Below are 22583 nucleotides of genomic sequence, written 5' to 3' on the forward strand. Positions count from 1 at the left end.
GGGCTATTATGGCTTTAGTTAATAGCGCCTTTCCTTTATTTCTCGCTATTTCCTTTAATATTTATTAGCCTTATAGCCCTTCTTATAGTAGTAATAATATTTAATATCTTTGCTATCTTTCTAGGCTACTCTAAGTTCTATAGGTCCCGCGTAGGTTTTATAAGAAGTATTACCCTTAGTTTATTCTCGCCTTTAAGATTAATTAGTATTATTTTTATTACCCTAAATTTATCTTTTATTAGATTTTTTTATATATTATTTAAATTATTAGTTATTAATTTTAATAATTATATTAATATAGTCCTAGAGGTTATTAGGTTTTTTTATTTTATAGAGTTTATCCTTAACCTTATCTTTAAGTCCTTTATAGAAAATAATCTAGAGGGTACTTATTCCTTAGTTAAGAAATAAGGTAATTTATATAAACTCAGCTATATAAGTTAAGGCGGCTTTTATTTATTATAGGTTTTTAAGTTTCTATATAGCCTATTATTCTTTATTAATAATCCTAAAGTTATATTTAATTGCTTTTTTAAAGTTTTTATACTTAGTAAAAAGGAATTATATTTCCTTAATAGGTTTATTCCCGAGAAAGTCATATAGCTTAGGTTTAAACTAAGTAAGTATATTACCTATAAGGCATTTACTAGTATATAAGACCTTACTTTTAGCACTAGCCATTCTAGTAGGAAAATACTATTAGTATACTCTAAGGGATATAAGGAATATCCTAATATATATAGCTTATCTATTAAATGGTTCTAGGTCCTTAGGTTTAATAATCTCGCTGATGTCTTTATAGGTAGTATTAGCGGCGGTATGCTTAAACGTCAGATTACCGAGATCATAGACCTATTATTATACTAGGTCGTTTTACTAAGCTTAGAGCGTGGTGAGTCAGTCGATCCGGTTCTATTATTCGTTGATTATCTGCTAGTATTGCTGCTATTGCTATTCTATGGCTTAGCGGAAACGTTCCTGTATATCGTTTATTAATGCCTCTATGCTAGCCAATCGTTCCTAAGTGATCCTGGCGTTATTGCGTGCGCCGTCTAGGAGGTTATTATGCTGGATGCTTAGGTGGTTATATTTATTCCTAAGTTTGCGGATTTCGTCTTCGTATAAGGCCGGGACGATATATTCTTCGCTATCGTCATTAGTGTCTATCAGGATATTAGGTTCCTCTGGTTTAGTCGCGGGCTGTCCCTGTTGGGGGGTAACAGGCAGCTTGCTGCGAGGGGTAGAAGGAGATCCAGTATTAGGTGCTATAGTAATAGTATTACTTAGAGTATATAGTACATTACTAAATAAGAGCTATTAATATATAACGATTATATATTTCCTAAGGGATAAACCGGTTATATAAGGTTTATATTAGTAGAGAGTGCTAGGCATAGTCTAAGTAATAAGTTATAAGTTATGTCTAGTAATATGCTTAAAGGTATTAAGTATAACTAAGTTATATTAATAGCTGAGGTAGCTAGTATATAAGAAAGTATAATAAGTATGTTTTATATACTTATGATTGATCTTTGGACCGATGTTCTCTGGGTTTGGTCTATCGGTAGGGCTGATATTTTTAACGTTTGGTCCCAGGACCGAGGGAAGTGACATTCGGTTTTCTCGGTCCTGCTTAGTTAGGGTGTTTTCTGCCATGCTTCCCCGCCTGGCCCATGTCATGGCCGTGACACCTAGTTAGCTGCGTTAACCGCCTAAATAACTATAATCCATTCCCAGCTCCTAGGCTGCACTGATTTTAGTCATCTATGCCTTTTTATACCTATAATAACTATTCTGCTTATAATTATGCCTATAAGAAAGCTAATCTTATTAAAGTTTTAGATATTATCTAATTAGATGCTATACTTCGCGATTATATTTGCTATAAGCTAAAACTAATTATAAATAATAGTTAGATCTTTGCATTTAGCTCTTTAGTAGTTATATTTATAAAAAAAACACATCTTAACCTCTTTATATTACTTAATAAAGTTATAAGCCTAGTGCTTGCTAATAAGTAATGCATTGCGGTCGGCAAGTAGTTAGTTAGCTATTTCTTCTATAGCACGTAATCGGGGAGGAAATCCTCGTGAATCTAGGTTAAGAATAAACTAAACTATAATCTATTTCTCTAGATCAGATAGTCGGCGTGAGTTAGGGATAATATCTGTTGAACCGAAGCGGTCCTATTCATATGAGAATGTGCAGGGGATCCCGCAATGGGTTTTGACCAGACGAGCCTCGGAACCAGTTGAAGCAAAGTCACGTGACAAGACACATCTCAAATAGGAATAGCGCATAGCATCAGCCCAAAAGAGGGGCAAGAGTCAGTCAGAGACAATCAATCAAGCAATTCACTCAAGATCGGGTTCAACAATATCGCCTCGAGATTAAATGCTATCCTGCCGGCGACGTAATCTTGCCTGTCACGACCTGACAAAGCACCCGTCACGTGAGCAGGAAGGATACCCACTAAACCCACCAATCAAGTAGTAATCACCCACGACACCATGAGCGATCACAGTGATCACCTTGCGATCACAAGTGATCGCGTCTATGATCACAATGACTGCACCACCGAACACGGTGATCACCTAGGACGCCCCAAAGTATATAGCACACGCTCATTAGCACTTTCTGATGCAATAGCTACCTCAGCTATCAATACAACTTGGTTACACTCAATACCTTTGAGCACATTACCAGACGTGACCTACACCCTCGTTCAAGACAACGCCAATAACCCTCTGCCAACATAAACCTAGCACGACCGGTTTATCCCTTGGGAACATACGATCGTCACACTGCCTTAGAGATCTTATAGATCCTTGTAGTAGGTTTAATACATAGGTTTGGGTTATTTTAAAGGGCCTGAAGGGCAAGAAGGGTTCTAGCCTTAATATTTGGGTCTGATATGTTTTATGGTTAACAAATCAATTAATTAAGTGAAGGCTAGGTATAAGGAGGAAAAGCGCGTCGCTCGCTTATTATGTATGTTATTATATTTATTATATTATATAAGCCTTCTAAGTTATAAAATAAAAAGGCCTAGAGAAACAAGCTTAAATAGCTTTAAAAGGTCTTTTAGCTTTAAAAAAAAACTAAGCTTAATAGCTTACTTTAAAATACGCTTATAGAAGATCGTAAGGACGTACGTTTAGATAGGATAGAAAAGCAATACCAGCAACCAAGACTGCTACTAGTGCGCCACCAGTGAGCCGTCTTAGAATCCAAGGTTTAATAGGCCTATAGTATGGCTTTGGTCGCTTAGTACGGTGGAGCTCTTTGGGTTGTCCCGCGCCTGCCTGCCTCACAATGAGGTGGTTGCCCATAGGTGGGCGACCAAAAGCCAACTGGAGACCAGTCGCTCCGAGAGTATCTAACAAAAGCTCCTCATCGGCTGTATCCATATTCTCGAGTAGTTTGACAATTTCGGGACTATGGTGAGCGATGTCGATTAAGTCAGCAATTGACGAAGGTGCACAGGCGGAGGAACTCGTGAAATGATAAATGAAACCCAGAGAGAATGCAGCCAGCAGTAGTAACATCTTGGAAATAATCGAGAATGTCCTATTGACAGTGATACTCGTCTGGAACACGGCTGATTCTGCCGAGCCTTGGATCGGATTTTTTTGGTCTGTGAGATGATCCGAGACGGTAAGGCTGAAAGACCGTTGCTAATACGACTCGGCGAGCTCTTTGAGTACAGACGGGCCCCAGAGCGATTCAGCGTCAACCTCCTAACCACGACCCATGGCATATTTACAGAAGTTTATGCACAAGCCGCCTGCGTTGGCGACTCCCCAATCCCCGTTTTCATTCAGCGGAGTGACGAATTCTGAGCTGGAGTAGAAGTACGATGTAAAGTTGAACTCCTCTAAACCAAGCGTCTCTGGGTCTTGCAAGTTCGTTGTGCCGTTGCCAATAGATTGCAAATTGAGTGCAAATTGAAAGAATCAAGTGTTACACGGACATGTTGTTTATAGAAGGACAAATCGCATAGCAGTGTTGTGAGGTTGACGTCCTTTGATTTTTCGAGTGAGGGGTCAACGAGTGCAGCTCAGTAGGCTAGAAACAGGTTCTGGTTGTCCGAGGACTTTGAGGATTTTGGACAATCCCCGATGTAGCGAATTTTGTTGTACTCCAGTAGAGGGAAACCTTGGCGCAGATCGAGGTAAAGCGCAAAAGAACAGCCTCCAGTCGTTTTGAAGATAAAGTAAAGTATCCTTTCCGCGCTGCCCCCCTTGATCCTTCCCTCCTCGATGACTTTTACCGGCGAACAACCGACCTCAGCCCATATCTTTGTTGTTTCGGCGGTCCAGTTTCTATCCGCGCTAGATGCTCTCATGCTGTCGTCCAGATAGAACGGGAGAAGCGCATACTCGCTCGTTGTAAACGCAGGATACGTCATATCGAACCTCCCAATCGCGTCGAGTAAGGCCGACGGCCGAGAGTTCGGGGGCTGTTGATCCACGGGAAGAAGCTGAGATCGCCATGCTGGCACGATGTTTTACGACCTTAGCGGTTACGATACCATAGGATACGCGAATTGGGCTCCCCCTAGGGCTTAAGTCCGCGCGGTCTTAGTTGTGACAGTTTAGTTTCCTCAGGTAATAAACCTAGCCGTGCTAGTTTATGTTAGCAGGGGATCAAGGCGATCTGCTGAGCTGTGACGATCATGGAGGGTCCCGAGGGATAAATCAGTCGTGTCGGATTTATGTTGGCAGAGGGGATGCTGGCATTGTCTTGAACAGGGTGTAGTCACGTCTGGTAATATGCTCAAGGTACCGAGTATAACTAGGTTGTATTAGTAGCCGGGGCATTAAACTTAAGGAATATTAAGGCTTCGCTGGTTGCTGGTTACCATGCTTCCATCATTCAGCTAGTCAAGCTCGTGAGATGTTATTTGACATGCCTGTAATTCGAAATCACGACAAATTCACATACATCCTCGGATCCACCCTGAGGAGAGGCAGCGAGTGCTAGGGGCAAGTCGAATTAAGTATATATAGGAAATCGACAGTTATGTTAGGACACTCGATAATGAAGTGGAAAGCTTGGCTAGGTACCTGGGCCGGTCCAAATCGGACTTCGGCTGACGGTATATCCTCTTTTCACACGACGGACAGGAATGGCCCTCGGCCGGTTTGGCTGAGACAGCCGCCGGGCTGAGACTGCTATTCGCGACCGCTATCGAACAGCAGTGCCGTCTAACCAACCGTCCGGTTTCAGACGAACCAGGCTAGCCAGCTCAGGCCGTCCGGTTGAAATCTCCTCGCGGTCTGAAGAACCGGGTCAACATCTCTACTGTGAGCTATCCGATATGACATCCGGCGTGAAACGATCTCAAAGCAGCTTCAGGATAGCTGGCGACAAGGGTTTCCAGAGAGATCTAAGTGACTGAAGGCCATAGGTACTGTTTTCTTAATTGATGTCGCCCTGTCCCTGGGAACAGGTTGTCCCTGGGAACAGGTCAATGCTGTTTTCTCAATCGACGCCGCCTTGTTCCGAGGAACAAGGCAATACTGTTTTCATTACTGGTGTAGCAACCAGAAAGCAGTGTTGAACATCACCACTGTTGTGGACCCAGTAGTTGCCTCAGGCCGTCAGGGGACAGCAAAACACTTGTCGCTCACCTTCACACAAGCCTTGTTTTATTCCTGTAACTTCCTGATACAAGCATGTACATGGGAGATCGCCATGTCGTATTATGTCTGTACTATGATCCCAATCTGGGCACCAACAGGACTGAAGGGTAGTCATTTTGTGGGATAGATGAAGAGCCTCAAGATTCCCAGCTTCCTTTGGCTGGGGCGTGGACTGTGCTGTTCTATGGTATTTTGAGTCATGTTGATATGGTGATTCTGAACTGAACTGCCCTGATCGCATGTAGGGCACGGCCAAGTAGAAGACTCTAAGTGACCGAATTCTCCTCGATTTTATAGCCAGTCATAGGCAGGTGATCCGAGACTTCAAGCACCGTAGGGTCTACCTGTGCACTATGGCGCTTCAAAAAGCCTCATAGGTCTTCACCAGCTTCCTCGTGCACATCCCGCACTTTGCTTCCCCCTGCGCTACGGCAAGTCAGTAGGCAACCTGCCTGAGCCCAATGAGAAGCCGGCGCGGAACACCGCCAACCCAATCCTTCACCATCTGCGCAGATGTCCTGACCTGATGCGACAGCCCCGTGCAAACAGACATTGAGTCACGTGGTACAATAGGAGGGTAACCGATGTCTGGTTGCAGCAAAGAGTGACCCTGATGTGGTGTACTAGCTTGTCATTCCATTGGTTGCTCTCTTTCCAACCGTGGGGATGGAACAGGGCGCGGCGGGCCAGGGCAGTTCAGTTGACGCCGAGTAGACTACTGGAGCATTGGTGGCGGTTTTCTGGGACCGAAAGTGGCCTCCCAGGCACTCATGAACTTCAATATTTTGGCCTCTTGGTCCTTGGCAGCCAGCACCGCCAGGCCAAATGGTCTTCCGTTGAAGTCCAGGTATCCCAAGGGCACCGATCCGACAGGATAGCCTGCAGGAATCATCGCCGTTAGCATTATTCCGCGATCGATGTTTCTTTAATGGATAGGATACACCTACCGCTTCCACTCGCAAAAGCCGTGATGGGTGTGTCACTGGATCCGATGATGACATCGACTTCGTACTTCTGGAAAATGTAATCCAGTCCCTCTTGCCGCGCGACCTTTCTCAGGTGAGAGAGATGTTTGTCATAGTCTTCGGATGATAGCTCGAGGTCCTCTGTTTCGAGCAGAATTTGCTGGTCATAATAGCCTGGGTGCGCGAATGGAAGATTAGAGCGGCCCTGGGAAGCCTGGAGGAGAAGCTTACCAGCCGGCATCTCGGCGTCGGGATGCTCAATGTTGAAAGTTATGAGCTCCCGAAGACTACGAACCTTGGAATGCTCCACCGACTTCAAGAACTTGTCAATGTCCTGTTTGAAGTCGGCCACTGTGTGTGTGGTCTTGTTAACATCAAGCGATTTCGCCCAAGAAATAGTGCTCTAAATGAAAAATGGGCGAGTGACTTACTCATGATGGTGTCCTCGCTGTCGCGCCCGTCAAGCATGAATGCCGTGGGCAGCGGAAGTGGTGCGTCGCCGATGTATCTCTTTGCCAAGCCTTCCATCTTGTCGTAGGCTACCTGAATCTCCGTGTGCTACGTTGCTATGTTTAGCAAGAAGATACTAGAGCTAGGGAGACGGGGATAGGGGTTAAACAAGCAAAGAGGAAACAACTTAAAGAGCCCGGGACAGGATAAAGAGACATGAAAAACCTCACTCACCATTTGTTTGGTTGCACTCTCCACAGGCTTGAGATGATCCTCTCCTGGCCACCATTTCTTGAAGTCGATAGTGGCGATGGACAGCTCGCCCCAAGAACCATTGAGGGCTGAGATGAACGAGTCGCCCGAGCCCTCAGCAGCAGGCCCTGCAATCACGTCGAGCAAAGTGGCAAGATCATATGGTGTCTTCGCCATGGGTCCAGCGGAATCCATGGTATGGCTAATAGGTATGATGCCGTCCTGGGACACGAGCCCAATGGTGGGCTTGATAGTGTACAGAGCTGCCCTTGCCGCTGGAGACACGAGGGATCCATCCGTCTCCGTCCCAATAGAGAGCGGTGCATATCCGGCAGAGACTGCGACAGCCGACCCCGTTGACGATCCGCAGGGGTTCTGAAGAGAGCTAATTTTTAGCACGAAGACTCGAACATGGGTACAACATGGATGATACATACACTGTGACCATTGTTGGTGTCGCTTGGGTCAACACCCCCCCGGACGTACGCGGACTGACATTGGCCACCTTTCCCTGACCAACCACTCGGGATCGTGTAACTTCTGCAGAGAATGAGCCGTCTTCTCGCCCACTAACATCTACCAGTGGCAGGCAGCTGGTTCAAGGGATTCCCTACCGGTAGTATGCCCATTCCTAACCCCCCAAGTCAACATAGATTCGCATCGAGGATTGTGTTGGATGAACCCACGCTCAAGTTGGTCTTCCCAATGATGATGAGCCCTGCTTGAATGAGCTAAGCATCCGTCTGTTAGCCCAGTTACTATGTGTTGTACTCAATGGAGATATCCGAGACCGACGTTGTCAACAAGGGGGGCATTTGCGTGGGGCCTCATGTCTTGCAAAGCCCAAGATCCGCACGTCGTTTGCATACCGAGATCGGGATGAGTCGTAATATTGTCCTAGCACAGTGAGAAGAGTGAAATGGACAACCGAGCCGTGGAGAGTCTGGCCAACCTTGACGACAATGGGGATCCCGTGCAATGGCCCACGCAGCTTCCCCTGTTGCCGCTCACGATCCAATGCTTCGGCCGTCTGCTTCAGCTTCTCCCTTGGCACGATGCTCAGCATGGCGTGGAGATAGCCATCGTATTTCTGGATCATGTCCAGGCTCCTCTCTACCAAGTCCACGCTGCTCAGGCGTCCTTGACCAAGTTCGGTCGCGAGGGTTTTGGTGTCAACGGTGAGTGGGTCAAGCGCGATATCATGGGTCTGGGTAGGGAGGAATGGGGTCTTTCGGAGCAGGTTGGTGAAGGAAAACATGATTACGAGGATGCAGAGGAACGAGAAGAATACGACGGAGAAAAAGCCAAAAGAAAGGTGAAGCCGAGAAAAGAAAGATGTGCCTGCCTTCCATTGTTCTGAGGCGGGGTGGGTAGAGCTTATATAAGATCTACTCGTATTGGGGTAGTCCCCTATCCTTCTCGTATCGAGGTACCTGCTTACCTAACTTCGTTGCTTCTAAATATGCCGCGCTGAAAGCTTTGACAGTGTGTTGGGCTGCAGCCTGTCTAGTTGGCTACTTTACTGAGACGTACAGCTTGTTTAGGGCTCTTGCAACTTTTTGATAGCGATTTGCCATCATTCATAGAAAAAAAAAAAAAAAGAAAAACTGCAAAATAAGGACAAGGTCTTCCAGGGACAGGTTTGTTATCAGTCGCCCATCATCCAGTATGCATCCAGTCGTCCGTAAAATGATTATCACGCCGGATGACTCACACGTTTAATACTTAGCTTTTTCAACTAGCCACAGACCCTTCCTCATTATGCTACCCACAAGCAAATTCCAACTTTCGAAGCACCTCAACCCCGAATTAGCCATAACTATACCATGGATCAACGTCTGTATCTCACCGACGATGCCGCTATCGAGCTCCTTGAGAGTCTTCCGATGGTGCCCAAACCGGTCCACGTGCAACGCAGCACCGAGGGCGGTGACCACATCGTCTGGACTGTCAACGAAAACTTCATTCTACGCGTGCCGGCGTATCAGCAAACGAACATCGAGTCGCTGAGACGGGAAAAGGCCATATTAGAATTGATACAACAAAGCATATCCTATGAGTTGCGAAATGTAGTCCCTATCGCTCTTTGCCTGGGCACTGCCAACGGAGGATGGAGATATGGGCTGTACAAGAAGGTGGAGGGAATATCAGTCGAGCATATGTCGCAAAAGGTAACTGCAGAAACCGAGAAGGATCTGGCCGAACTTTTGCAGGCATTGGGACACTTGGATATCTGGGCAGCACAAGAGATCGGAGTACCGCACAGCGAGGATGTGAATCAACAGGATCTTTCAAGGAGAGCTTTGAAGGCGTGGAATCGTATCAAGGGTAACAGACAGCTTGGAGGCTTGGCAAAGCTAGATATACAGAAGTACATGGCTTCTCCTCTACCAGCAGACGAAAGCGAGGCTGTCCTGTCTCATGCCGACCTCAAAGGCGAGCACATCTTCATCGACCCCACGGCAGGGAAACTCACCGGCATTATTGACTGGGGTGATACTCAAGTGGCGCAACCGGGCATTGATATCGGGGGGTTGGCAATTTCAATTGGTGCACTAGCAGCAGTCCGTGTTGGGGCCATGGCGGGTATTTCTGATGCTGCGGTGCAGAGGGGGTTGAGGGGGGCCAGGTGTGAGAGTATCGTGTTGCTGGATAAAGTAATGAATGAGGGGGATGATTCGCCGGAGTGGCTGGTGAGGAGGCAGTTAGAAAGGGCTCTGGAGGGTCTCTGAGCAAAGGCTGTAGTTCAACCCCAAGGTCGATCTGCATGGTCTGTCTGAACAGAGAACTATATAAATAATTCAATAGGGCGGTGCAATTTGGATGCAAGTCGAAGCCCTCCATCAGCGAGGCCGGCGACGGACTGGTTGAGCCCAGTCCAATTTCGAGATTTCGTGTTGATTGTTCCGAAGTCAAGTACCATACAGTGTTCTTTTTTCCCTTTTCTTAATTTCCCCTTGACTCATGGGGCCCGAGGGTCAGCGGGTACAGGTGGCAGTGACTCAGTCGGTGGCTACTGAGTCAGACGGCGACCACCCTTATTATGCCACATAGGTAGGCTAATTAGTTACATTTAATAGATGCCCAAATAGTTAACAGCTTTATATTCTTGACGTTGGCCCAACTACCCACTTATTAATGCCCGCTTCAGGCCTAAAAATATGTTCCATCTATCCTGAAGCTTCAACATTGTTTAATAACGGTTATAAATATCCATTACGCAACTCCAGATCGCGTTATAGCCATGCATCCGTCGCTCCCAAAAGGGCCGCTCTGCACCAGGTCCTCTCTGACCAACAACTTTCGCAGTCTCGGCCTCAGCCCAGGGGACACAGTTCTCGTCCATTCCTCCCTCAGTCGTATTGGCTGGATTAATGGTGGAGCAGAAACCCTCGTCCACTCTCTTCTCGATGTCCTGGCTCCCCAAGGCACTCTTGTCGTTCCCACGCATACCAGTAGCAACTCAGACCCAGCAGGGTGGGTTAACCCACCTGTTCCCCGAGAATGGTGGCCGACTATTCGAGATAGTATGCCAGTATTCGACGTGCGAACCAGTCGAACCGAACGTATGGGTGTTGTGTCGGAAACGGTCCGAACTTGGCCAGGCGCAGTGAGGAGTATGCATCCTCAGACATCATTCAGTGCCATTGGTGCGAATTCGAAAGTTGTTACGGAGGCGCATGCACTGGATAGCCTGCTCGGTGAGGAGAGTCCCCTAGCACGATTGGAAGACGTGGATGCGAAAGTTCTACTCTTGGGAGTTGGGTTCGACGTTTGCACGTGTTTTCATCTGGCCGAGTATAGAATCAATTCACGAAAGGCTGATAACTCGTTTGCGGCTCTGGTGAATGGAAAGAGGACATGGATGACGGTGTTGGACGTCGCTGTGAGTAACGACGATTTTCTTGAGCTAGGGAAGGATTTTGTCGCGGAAATCGGCCTCACTAATGGTAAGATTGGTGGAGCAGAGTGTTGGTTGTTCTCCCTGCCGCAGGCAGTCAAGTTTGCTGAGAAGTGGTTTGCATCGCATCGAGTGCCTGCTCAATAACATACTATAGTTATTGCTAGAGACCTTTATAAGAGAGGAAGAATAGCCTAGGCATCAGGCTCGTCTCTTCTCCGACAGTACAGGACTCTGTCTCCTAAGTGCGTGAAGCGAGGCGAAAGTTTTAGACTAGAGATAAATTTATGCCTGCTACATAGCATAAGTTTATCGCAAGAGGGAAAAAATCAGACTGCGTGGCCTGTCAGGGTCATCGTGTTGGGCAGCCTAGGTCAAGGAGCTCAAGGCGGCCGTTGGCGTCGGTCAGCAGAAATACAAAGCGGCTGCGGCGCCGGCAATCAACCAAGGGATGTGAGCATGTTGATGTTGCACTTCGTAACTCGAAATATTGTTGGGACTTCTATCATAGGCTAATTTAGGAGGGGGAAAATGTACCTTTCATGCTTGCCTTTTAATTGGCTTGACACCCCTGTAGTGACCGAAGCTTTCCACAGTTGAAGGGATAAGTTGGGCTAGCGGAAGCAGACACCAGAAGCGATATCAATATGACTCGGGCGATAAGTGATTGCTAGCAATGGAACTTTGCATATCCATACGAATTGCATTACGCCTAAAATTTTGAAGGGACGAACTACGGATATCTAGATATGAGGCTACTGAAATTATTGCGAATAGCGTCTATGACAAAGAGCCCAGAAGAGGGAAACGAGAGGACAGAAAATCAAGCGACCAAAGCCGGCATCCGATAGTAGAAATACGAGCAACGTAAGACTATTTGAGTAGATAGATCTATTCAGAGGCACAAAATTCTCATCCGATCGAAAATCACTCAGGCGAAGCCTCTCGAAGAACGGCGTGCAGGCAACATCCAACTTTGAAGCGGGGTATCGTCCATCAATGGCTATCTCATGCCTTTTTGGACCTTAGTGTCTTCGGGGAACTTTTGTTCATAAGGTTATTCTTATGGTTTCATATCCTTGTCAGCCAAGGCCTTGGGATGCTTTCCGACCTGCCAAATCAGTCTACAAAGAAACTGATCGCCATTGCTAGGAGCTATGGCAAGCTCAATGAACAGCGCCTCACGATTACGGCTCGCTTCTCATCCCGGTTACACTTATCTCTTCGGAGTATACGCGAATCGAACCCATGTCAACGTTCGGGCACATGAGCCTGCGTGTAACCGCAAACAAGCCGTTCCTGACACCATTTCTCACTAATCATTGCATTTCTCCGCCTCTCAACATTCGGATCGCACTGCGTACTAGGTGGATAGAGCGGAGAAGCCCATGCGATGCCGACAAGACAAGACGTCACCGCTCAACGATAACATCTCCTCCTGGCCACTAATCCCTTCTTCATGACCAGCGGCCGAATGGTACATGCTTACTCAGTGGGTTTCAAAGCTCCCGCCTTTCTTGGCAAGGATTATGGACCTTCCATATCCGATGTGAAACTCTTGAGCATGCCATCACTCGCGTAGAGGACAGAGGAGACCTTTTGTACGAGCCCCTCCTTCTTTTGCTTGGTCCTGCAGGTTTTGAGCCGAAATCGAGACTTGACGTTAGATTTTGGTGCAAGCATGGCCGCTGCCACGGATATAAAATGGGATCCTGCAACAGGGCAATCTTTTCCCACGCCTCTAGCGATTGCGTGATCGAATCTCTGTAAGTGCACGATCATAGTGTATTCTTAGCCATGAAGTTCGGTACCACTGCAGCAGCCTTGTTGTCGCTGACCCCAGGTCTTACTTGGGCGAAGCCACGACACAAGCTTGATTCCAAGCGGTTCCAGTCCGACATCAAAACCAAGAAGTAAGTTTTCAGGTCCAGATCTGGGTCTTATGGCCCCAAAAATTCTGCTGGCTTTTACGGGCTGACGATTTGTAAAGCCTCATGGGCAACTTGGAGGCTCTGAACGACATCGCTTTTGATAACGGAGGAAACCGTGCTTTCGGACTGCCCGGATACGAGGCATCGGTTGACTACATCTGGAAGCGCATCTCGAAAGTCAAGGGAGCAAAGGTCTGGAAACAGAACTTTCCCGCACTTTTCGCGTTCGTGGATTCTATCGAGCTAAAGGTGGACGACGAACCAATTTACATCTACGGCTTGACCTATTCTCCTTCAACCAGCGAGGAGGGAATCACTGCTGAGATCGTCCTTGGACCCGAGGGTGTCGCCGGATGTGACGCCTCCTCATATGACAACTTGGACGTCAAGGGCAAGATTGTCCTCGTCCAGCGTTTCCGTTGCCCTACTGGAGGCACTCTGGCCGGTCGGGTGATCCCTGCCGCCGCCGCCGGTGCGTCTGCGGTAATCATTTACCATGACCTCACCACCAATGTCACGGCTGGCTCGCTTAGTGAGCCCAATCCCAAGAAACATGTGCCTGCAGGTTTCATCACCCTTGCCGATGGCGTCAAGATCAAGGAACGACTCGAGGCTGGCGAAACTCTCACTGCCCACTTTCAACAGTCACAGACTATTGAAGAGCGAATTACACAGAACGTTTTTGCCGAGACACAAGGCGGTGACCCTCACAATGTGATTATGGTAGGCCAAACATCACCATTGTCCTGTTTCAGAGAGCTCACAAGTGTAGTTGGGCGCCCATCTCGACAGCGTCCAAGCAGGCCCTGGCATCAATGATGACGGTACTTGAGCCCCCAAGCCGCGACTAGAAATAAGCTGACCCGCTTAGGCTCCGGTACTTCACTTATTCTTGAGCTCTTCTTGGCCCTCTCAAAGTACAAAACCAAGAACAAGATTCGATTTGCTTGGTGGGGTGCGGAAGAAAATGGCCTTTTAGGCAGCAAATACTACTGCTCCAACCTTGTAGCGAAGGAGGTCAACAATTTGCTCGTGTACCTCAACTACGACATGGTGGCCAAGGGTTTCTTTGGCGTTGCCGATACCGACGGAAGTTCTCATGGAGTCCGAGCTCCGGCTGGTTCTGAAGTCACAGAGAAGCTCTTCGTCGACTACTTCAAGAGCAAAGGCCTCGAAGTTACCCCTGCTTCCCTCACCAATGGAAGCGACTATGCTCCTTTCTGGCAAATCTTGAACAAGCCATTTGGCTTCCTCCATACCGGTATGATCTATCTCGTTTTTCTTTTCTTTTCTGACATTCGCAGGTACCGCGGTTGAGCAGGACCCGTGCTATCACCAGGCTTGTGATACGATTGAGAACCCCGACCCGAAGACGCTTACTATCAATGCCAAGGTTAGTAATGGTTTGGGTCCTTGTTAGCTACTCTCTAACATCTTTACTCAGGCTGCTGCCCATATCCTTACTGTTCTCGACCAGAGGGGGCCGAAGTTGATCCCAAAGACCAAGGTGAGCGAGACGTCACTGAGGAGTCTCCAGAAGCGAAGCGTTGGTCCGGATTTGGGACAGATCCATGAGCTGGAGGCTATGGGCATCAGGCATCTGGGCTGTGGTCTTCACGAGGTCTAATGCAATGATAACTCCTGGGAGGTCACATGTCCAGTGAAGAAATATTCCGAGGTTGGTTCCAATTCAATAGCTAGCCCAGAACATCTCAAACCTCAGGTTCATCGGCTATACTTGGGTGTCAATATATCTCGATGATTAATAGCTGATGATCAATCAACTTACCAAAAGAGCAGTCGAAATTAGGAGTCAGCTTTTTCGCCGCCGCAGCTTCCAATCATCGTCACCATCTCCCACATGTGTCCATCCAGGTCAGCAAAGCTGCGAGTATACATGCCGCAGTCGGCTCCGTAGTTTGGATAGGTATAGGGGTCTGCAATACCACCAGCCTCAACCGCCTTGGACAGCCATTTGTCCACCGCCTCCTTGTCTTCAACGGCGATGGAGAAGAGACACTCGGTCACCTTGGTCGCGTCGGTAGCTTGAGTGCCAGGGCGGATAAATTCTTTGAAGCGCGTGTTGGCGTGGATCATCAGGCAGATGTTATGGTTGGGGCCTGGCAGACGGAAGGCCTTGGTTTTGTCGTCCGAGTACTCCTTTACAGAGACAAAGCCAAGTTCAGTGTAAAATTCAAGGCCGGCATTGGGGTCGGTAGTTTGAATGTTGAGATAGAAAGAAGGGGTCTGGGGGCTGTCGGGTTGCATGTTTGGCGTTGTACACTGATCAGCTTCGTGGGTGGTGGAATGAAGAGTGATCAATCGATTGGGATTTTTGCCTGAGAAAGAGGCCTTGTTTATCGTTGGGGTGCTCGCCGCGACACCTAAGTTGCCGAAGAAGCACGTTGGCAATGATTGGAGGCAACGCCCTCGCCTGCCTGAAATGCCAAGTGCGGCAGGTCAGTTGAGGCGTCGACTCAAATTCACGAAGTGAACGCGATATCATGGGACCTTGGTGGCAGTCAATTGAGGACAGTTGTTTGCTTGGCCAGTGACGATCGAGCACTTGACGCACAATGAGGGGATGCCAAGGCGAGACGTGAATGGGTTCGGGATGACTCGGGTTCCGATCGGTGCTTGGAAGAGGGGTTGCTGACATGTTGTGAAGAGGCTTTGAGGAGCCGCCACCACAACAAGGGCTCTCGTTCAGTAATCAACTTTCAGAGACTCGATTTCAAAGGATGGACTAATGCCACATGTCAAGGGCAAGGATCACAACGGTCGTGAATAGCTTCACGGTCAGCGTGAACGCTACACCATACCTCTCACAATTGACGAGGGCTTTTGACTATGCGTTCAAGCACTTAATTTCTCGCTAAATGAGTGACTAAAGTTAGTCTGCCTTTTCCTTGCTTGGATCCTCGTTATTCGTCAGCTATGACGAAGTGTTCCACACAATCTATTTCATCCAAGTTTTGATCCTTCTTGGTCATACAGCCCGTGTGTCAGAGTGGCCTTAGTGATACGATGTGACAATACTAGCGTCAGGCAACAGCCTATTGCCTATTAGATCGGTAGCGGAAGACCTCGGGCGAGTGCGAGTCGCTTTACCCTGCAAAGCCGATCTCAGCATTGCAGGCCCTTAAAGTGAATCACGGAGAATTACAGGGTGCTGAGCCAATGACAACGCGCAAACCTCACTTTCATAGACATCCGGTTCATCGCCGGTTAACTGGTAAAATGCGAAGTCGCAAGGTTCATGACAAATACGGTGACTCGGGGCTGTGTCCCGCAATCGCCTCCCTTCCACCATCATCGTCAGTCCCATAATCTGCTGTTGACAATACTCTTCGCCCAAGCCAACAATGTCAACCACAGTGATTCGGACCCAGACGGAGCCGCTCGAGCTCGCCAGCCTATCTCCAACATGTCGCCGCGCCGAGGATGGCAGGAAGAGCGGTAAAGAGCAGCCACACGCTGAGATTCCTTCCGACAGTGTTCCTCCTCCTAATGCTCAGTCACAAACGGAAAGGTGGAACTATCCAAAGGGGAACGTCGGCAAACTCGTTTTCGCGTTCCTTTCTTCCATCATTGCTGGAATGAACGATGGCGCCGTTGGTGTACGTCTAGTCCGCGAAACCGTTTTCTGTATAGTTCCAACTAACTCTGTGCTCCAAATAGGCCTTAATTCCGTCTGTGCGTTTGACTCATCCTAGACCTGATATCGTCCTTGCCCTGACTCGTCATAGCTTGAAGTATACTATGACCTTAGCTATACTATCATCTCACTTATCTTCTTGACCCCCTTCGCAGGCTATTCTATCGCCGCCTTTACTAATGCCTGGATCCACATGAAGTTTGGCCAGCGAGGCGTGGCCATTATGGCACCTATCTGCCACATTATTACCTTCGTCGCCCTGGCACTACATCCCCCGTATCCCATCCTCGTCGTCTGCAATATGGTTAGCGGCTTTGGCAATGGGCTGACCGATGCTTGCTTCTGCGCGTGGGTCGGAGCCATGCATAAGGCCAATACAATTCAGGGACTCTTACACTCGTGCTACTCGCTAGGTGCTCTCTTTGCGCCTCTTATTGCTACTTCGATAGTGTCTGCCGAGTTGCCGTGGTATACCTACTATTATATCATGGTAAGAAGAGCCGTCTAGATTGCCTGGGCTAACTAAAGCTTATGTTAATAGATTAGTATCTCGGTTGTCGAATGGGTAGGTCTTACGGTAACGTTTTGGCATAAGACCGGCGCAGCGTACCGGGCAGAGCACGCGTCAGGTCCCGAATCCTCAGGCGCCGGGACTCGAGATGCGCTGAAGTCTAAAGTGACATGGCTCTGCGCGCTGTTTTTCTTTGCCTACATGGGCGTCGAAGGTTTGAACCCCCCACTGACCCGTCGTTGGCCGACTTCTGACAAGCTGCATAGTTGGTCTTGGCGGCTGGGTTGTCACATTCATGTTGCGGGTGCGAAAGGCGACGAGGCTAGCCTCCGGTGCTTCCGCCTCTGGCTTCTGGGCCGGCATGGCATTAGGTCGAGCAGTCCTCGGATTCGTGACTGAGCGCTTCGGCGAGCGACTATGCATCAGCATCTACCTCACCATCTCCATCGGCCTCGAGCTCCTCTTTTGGCTCGTCCCGCAGTTCATCGTCTCGGCCGTTGCCATCGCCTTCCTGGGCTTCTTCCTCGGCCCCCTTTTTCCCGGCGCCGTTATGCTCACGGCAAAACTGCTGCCCGCCAAGCTTCATGTTTCAGCGATCGGGTTTGCGATGGCCATGGGAGGGACGGGCGGAACGGTATTTCCCTTTGCAATTGGTGCGATCGCGAACAGCAAGGGTGTTGGAGTCTTGCAGCCTATCGTCCTCGCCCTCATCGCTGTGGTTGCGTTGGTGTGGCTCAGTTTCCCTCGCATCCAGAAGAAGAATTGAAACAACGGTGGAAAATTTAATACGAGTTAAACTGTCAAGAGAGGAAAATCCGGGGATATTCAGAGGTAAGAACAGGGGGAATGGATTTAGTAGCCTGAGGGCTGGGGCCGATGGGAAACAAGTCCGCAGGTGGTGAGGCTGTAAACACTGCGTTCCTTCACTACCACTTCCCCCAATCCGGTACGCAAAGAGAGGATTTGCTACTGCTCTCTATGTTTGGCAGTCGAGTAGATTCAGCCGAGTAATATGGTTAGCGGACGCCCTCACTAAAATTCATCTCTGGTTCGGACTCTGGATCTCACCCAATCGGTACGCTATAATGGCGGCCACAGCTCAATTCCTTAACCACTAAGGCCACCACCACTAACGCTTACTTGCCCTTCGACGCCAGCTCGGGTGTCATAGTGGAGACAACATTGCCGTGACGCTTTCGCAAATCGCCCAAGAGCAGAAAATAGAGGATCGAGTTGGAACGGTGATCTCGGACAACGTGCCCTCCAATGATAACTGTCTCCAACATTTCTACAGAACTCTCGACACAGAAACGAAGCTGTTAGCACGACGAGGTCTGAAACGAGAGTAATACACTATCAAGGCGTCGTGCTCTTAAGAAAAGACATCAGATGACTCTAGTCATTGCTATGCTCGGCTTTATCTAGTTTTTGAGATTGGAAAAAGTCCAAGGGTGTCTTTTTGAGATACGTGATTCACGTGCCCCTTAACTTTCATCTCAATGTCCAATTGAAATTCTAACCCAATTTCCATGACCTATATATCACTGCACAATCAATTACTCTGAGAGCATTCAGAGAATATTCAGAGAGTTGATAAAACAAAAGGCAAGGATCAAAATGCAACATAGGCAATGTGGGAAATAGGGGAACTCTGATCCTAACGACAGCGTAAAATCTTGGAGACAATATCTGAAAAGCTATGGGTTGTCAAGCATTCCCGAACGCGACGAGGAAAGAGAGCGCGCGCGAACGAGCGAGAAATCGTCTTGAACATATTTAAAGAAAACAAGCCCTGGTTCTCTATGAATGTTCTCGCTACCCCGCGGTCCGCCAAATTGGGGACGGACACTAACCAGCTAACCGCCCGCCAGCCATATCGGATCATCAGTCCTCTGACAGCGCCTCCGTCAACTCTTTGTACGTCGGCCCCAGTTCCCGCAGCAGCGACGCCGCCCGGGCATCCTCACCAGACACGAGCGGAAGCTGTAGGGCCCCTACCAGCCGGGCCTGTCTAGCCACGATGCTGCTCGCTCTGCCCTTGCCGATGCGCGCTAGGCAGGTGGCCGCGTCGGCTAGCCTGCGCGCTCCGACCCTGACGGCGAAGTCGACGAGCAACACGCGGATGCCCTGCGGCAGGGTGTCGGGGGAGTCGACTATCTGCGCCAGCCTCTCGGCCGCCTCGCCGTTGCCGTACGACCCCGGCGGCATGTTGTGCTCGCCATCCATGGACAGCCAGCGACGCGCGTTGTCAAGCGACCGGCGCATCACATCCTCCTCCAAGAGGCCGCGCTCTACCTGCCGGAAGCTGGTGCGCATCATATACGGCTTGCCGTAGCCGACCTTGTCGGCCTGCCACGCAGCCATAAATTCAGTGACAGGGAGCGTCGCGTAAGGATGCCCGTGGGGGTCGTGCATCTCAACCTCGCCGTCGTCGGTGATGCGCAGCACGACAACGTAGTGATCGGCCCCGATGGCGCCCTTCATCTCGGGCTGAAATCGCAGGAGGCCCATCTCGACGGGGCCGACGAACACAGGTCGGCCCTTAGCCAGCTCTGCCTTGAGGCGGGCGAGGGCGTCGTCGGCGTCGGCGCCGATTTCGAGTGTCGCCTCCCAGCCAGCGGCCTTAAGTGCCGCGTCGAAGCTCGAGGCAGGGTCCCAGCCGTAGGGGTCAAAGAATACGAGGTCACCACCGATGATCTGCATGCCAAAGGGGCTCGAGGTAGCGAACTCGATGACAGCAGGCGACGGGCTGTCCTTACCCAGCATCATAGCCAGGGAGTTGGCGTAACAGTAGGGGACGGAGCCGACATAGTTGATGTGTTCGGCCATTGTGGATTCTAAATCAGGGTTTGGTCGACCAGACCGAATATTTTCCAGTGAACGAGTGCAAGTCGACAATTTACCAGTGAAGGCAAATAACTCCTTTATAAGTACTACATATTCGGACTTCGGACTGCTTCATCTTTCCGTTGCAAGTTTGCGCTGGAGACTCCAGCGAATGACATATTTTGGCTCTTCCTGAAATCAGCCTCCAATTTATCACAGAGGACCCCGCCAATTTACGGTGACGAATGGCGAATTTTCCCTGAAGCGGGGTTGAACTGGCCAGCTGATGGGGGCGTCACGACGTAGCGACTCGCTCTCGACAGCACACCAGTATCTCGAACAGGCCAATATAGTCCCACCAAGGCACAGTTTCCAGACGAGTTACGCCCAAGAGTCCCGGAAATACCCCGCTTGCCGTTTTCGCACTCTGTAGTTGCACCGACCATACCTGGCACTTGTGCTCGCGGCCTCGGCACGACTTCGTTAAAAGACCCATTGAACTGGAACTCGGAATGGAAAGGTAGTCTCAGACTTGCAGGCAAAAAGCGGACACCCCCATAGTATATAGACGACCACTGACGACTGTCCCAGCAACTTCAGCACAGGGCATCACTTTACTCAAACCTTCAGTAATCCTCACCATGGCTTCTACACTCTGGAACCGACAGACTCACCTGTCCCTTTATCGTTCCCGACGCAACAACCAACCTTGGCGATGTCCTTCGTCGATGGACACAGTCTCACCTCTCCGCCCCGGCTATTATCATCACCCCCAACACCGAGGACGACATTGTTGTCGCCAGCCATCTTGCCAAGGAGAACGGCCTCAATATTGTCCCTGGCGGCGGCGGGCATGGCACTTTCACCACCATCGACAACAAAACCGCGTACCTCGATCTTAAGAACTTCAACGATATCCAGCTTGGCCAGGCCTCCAGCACCGTTCGCCTCCAAGCGGGAGTGCGGACGGGGAACTTGCTCAAATACCTAGTCGCGCAGGGTTACTACACCGCCATTCCCAACTCAAATACCGTGGGTGCCGTGGGTACAGTTCTCGGTGGGGGGAATACGTCGCAGAATGGCCTGCATGGCTTCATGGTCGACAATGCCCTCTCGTTCCACATCATCACCGCGGAGGGCAAGGCCATTGAAGTTGAGTCGTCGTCGACTGGAGAGGATCTCGCCTTGTTCTACGCTTTGTGTGGTGCTGGGCATGGCCTCGGAGTTGTCATGGCCGCAACGATGGAGGCCTACCCCATCTCTTCTCTGCGTCTGACCGAGAACAAGGTGTGGACCGGTGTGCCGAGGTTTCCTCCCGCCGCCCTCAACGATGTGGTTGAAGCATTTTCCTCCTTTGACCCACCAGCCGTGCCTCTCAACGTCCAAATCACGTTTCTATACAGTCCGTCTGGTGCTCCCGCCGCTGGCTCACCCATCATCGTTCTCTCAGCGACATACTACGGTCCTTCTGAGGATGCTGAAAAGGCCGCTGCCAAGTTGTTCGAAGTGATTCTTGCCGGAAAGGCCCTCAAGGCGGACAACGCGCCCGTGTCTTTTTCCAACATCAACGACGGCTTCGAGCCGCCCAATGCGCATGGCGGATTCAAGTGCATGAATGCCGCGCGAATCAAAAGCTTGACTCCCCAGGCCATCAAGGAGAGCTTCGCGAATGGGCTCAAGTCAAGGAACAGTTTCCCGACGCGGCTCGCACGTCAGTCGTGTTTTACAAGTTCAACCCAGATAAACTCCGCCCCAACGGAAATATGAAGGATATTGAGAACAGGTTCCTTGAGGGGCTCGATAGGGGCTCAACAGCCATGGCCTTGACGTGGTGCGTAGCTCCGGCGTCGAGAGACAGGCAAGTCGACTTTGTAGACGAGTTTTTCAACACTTGTCGATGTGCAGGCGGAGTTCCGCCGAAGACATTTGCGAATAGGATGAGACTTGGTGTGAACTTGGACGAGCTGTTCCAGGAGGAGAAGGCGGAGGAGTTGCAAAGGGTGAAGGAGCATTGGGACCCGCATGGCGCGTTCTAGAGCCCGTACAAGCCGGCCCTAACAACCCAGACACGTCTCTGAAATGCTTGCTACGGTAAGTGCACCACCGGGAAACAGACCATTCTGGAGGGCCAGTACTACGACACGGAGACGGATTTCAAAGGCTGGGCAATATCTTGTACTACTGTACCAAGGGTTGCTTGTAATTTAATAAATTACACACTTTTCGCCCGTGCGCCGAACCCCCTGTCTTCGTACCTTCATGAAATTCTCCTTTCTATTCATGCATGCTCGTTGGGTTTAAGTCTTTTGATCCCTGATGGGGCTTTTTTCCAGTACAACGCCACGACTTCCACTCTCAGCCTTAGGAGCTGCATCCCTCAGGGGAACATACCAAATCATACGAACATGAAGCCCTCGGTGAGGTTAAAGTAACCAACCTCC

General features: G+C 49.5%; 8 protein-coding genes across 8 annotated transcripts; 5 read left to right on the forward strand and 3 right to left on the reverse strand.

The window, feature by feature from the left end:
• Positions 1-6019: 6019 nt before the first annotated feature.
• On the reverse strand, positions 6020-7492 carry LRP88_14962 (uncharacterized protein; the record flags this gene model as incomplete). Its single annotated transcript, XM_083251296.1, has 4 exons — positions 6020-6069; positions 6596-6964; positions 7045-7171; positions 7298-7492. 4 exons carry the CDS (start codon positions 7490-7492, stop codon positions 6020-6022), a joined length of 741 nt encoding a protein of 246 aa, XP_083092939.1.
• A 16-nt stretch (positions 7493-7508) lies between these two features.
• Positions 7509-10047, forward strand: LRP88_14963 (phosphotransferase family protein; the record flags this gene model as incomplete). Its single annotated transcript, XM_083251297.1, has 3 exons — positions 7509-7687; positions 8222-8630; positions 9184-10047. 3 exons carry the CDS (start codon positions 7509-7511, stop codon positions 10045-10047), a joined length of 1452 nt encoding a protein of 483 aa, XP_083092940.1.
• Positions 10048-10559: 512 nt separating this feature from the next.
• Positions 10560-11363, forward strand: LRP88_14964 (AAC(3) family N-acetyltransferase; the record flags this gene model as incomplete). The annotated part of the gene is made up of 1 exon (XM_083251298.1): positions 10560-11363. The coding sequence occupies one exon, from the start codon at positions 10560-10562 to the stop codon at positions 11361-11363; it is 804 nt and encodes a 267-aa protein (XP_083092941.1).
• Positions 11364-13013: 1650 nt separating this feature from the next.
• Positions 13014-14774, forward strand: LRP88_14965 (uncharacterized protein; the record flags this gene model as incomplete). The annotated part of the gene is made up of 6 exons (XM_083251299.1): positions 13014-13129; positions 13207-13861; positions 13920-13971; positions 14019-14408; positions 14452-14540; positions 14592-14774. The coding sequence occupies 6 exons, from the start codon at positions 13014-13016 to the stop codon at positions 14772-14774; spliced, it is 1485 nt and encodes a 494-aa protein (XP_083092942.1).
• A 179-nt stretch (positions 14775-14953) lies between these two features.
• On the reverse strand, positions 14954-15415 carry LRP88_14966 (uncharacterized protein; the record flags this gene model as incomplete). The annotated part of the gene is made up of 1 exon (XM_083251300.1): positions 14954-15415. One exon carries the CDS (start codon positions 15413-15415, stop codon positions 14954-14956), a length of 462 nt encoding a protein of 153 aa, XP_083092943.1.
• A 1097-nt stretch (positions 15416-16512) lies between these two features.
• On the forward strand, positions 16513-18082 carry LRP88_14967 (uncharacterized protein; the record flags this gene model as incomplete). Its single annotated transcript, XM_083251301.1, has 5 exons — positions 16513-16767; positions 16829-16843; positions 16897-17295; positions 17347-17530; positions 17583-18082. The coding sequence occupies 5 exons, from the start codon at positions 16513-16515 to the stop codon at positions 18080-18082; spliced, it is 1353 nt and encodes a 450-aa protein (XP_083092944.1).
• Positions 18083-19200: 1118 nt separating this feature from the next.
• LRP88_14968 (uncharacterized protein) lies at positions 19201-20145 on the reverse strand (the record flags this gene model as incomplete). The annotated part of the gene is made up of 1 exon (XM_083251302.1): positions 19201-20145. One exon carries the CDS (start codon positions 20143-20145, stop codon positions 19201-19203), a length of 945 nt encoding a protein of 314 aa, XP_083092945.1.
• Positions 20146-20783: 638 nt separating this feature from the next.
• On the forward strand, positions 20784-21909 carry LRP88_14969 (FAD-binding oxidoreductase; the record flags this gene model as incomplete). The annotated part of the gene is made up of 2 exons (XM_083251303.1): positions 20784-20866; positions 20946-21909. The coding sequence occupies 2 exons, from the start codon at positions 20784-20786 to the stop codon at positions 21907-21909; spliced, it is 1047 nt and encodes a 348-aa protein (XP_083092946.1).
• Positions 21910-22583: the final 674 nt, after the last annotated feature.

This window comes from Fusarium phalaenopsidis (assembly GCF_050370095.1).
Source record: "Fusarium phalaenopsidis strain FUZ10S chromosome Unknown contig_32436, whole genome shotgun sequence".
Classification (NCBI taxonomy): domain Eukaryota; kingdom Fungi; phylum Ascomycota; class Sordariomycetes; order Hypocreales; family Nectriaceae; genus Fusarium; species Fusarium phalaenopsidis.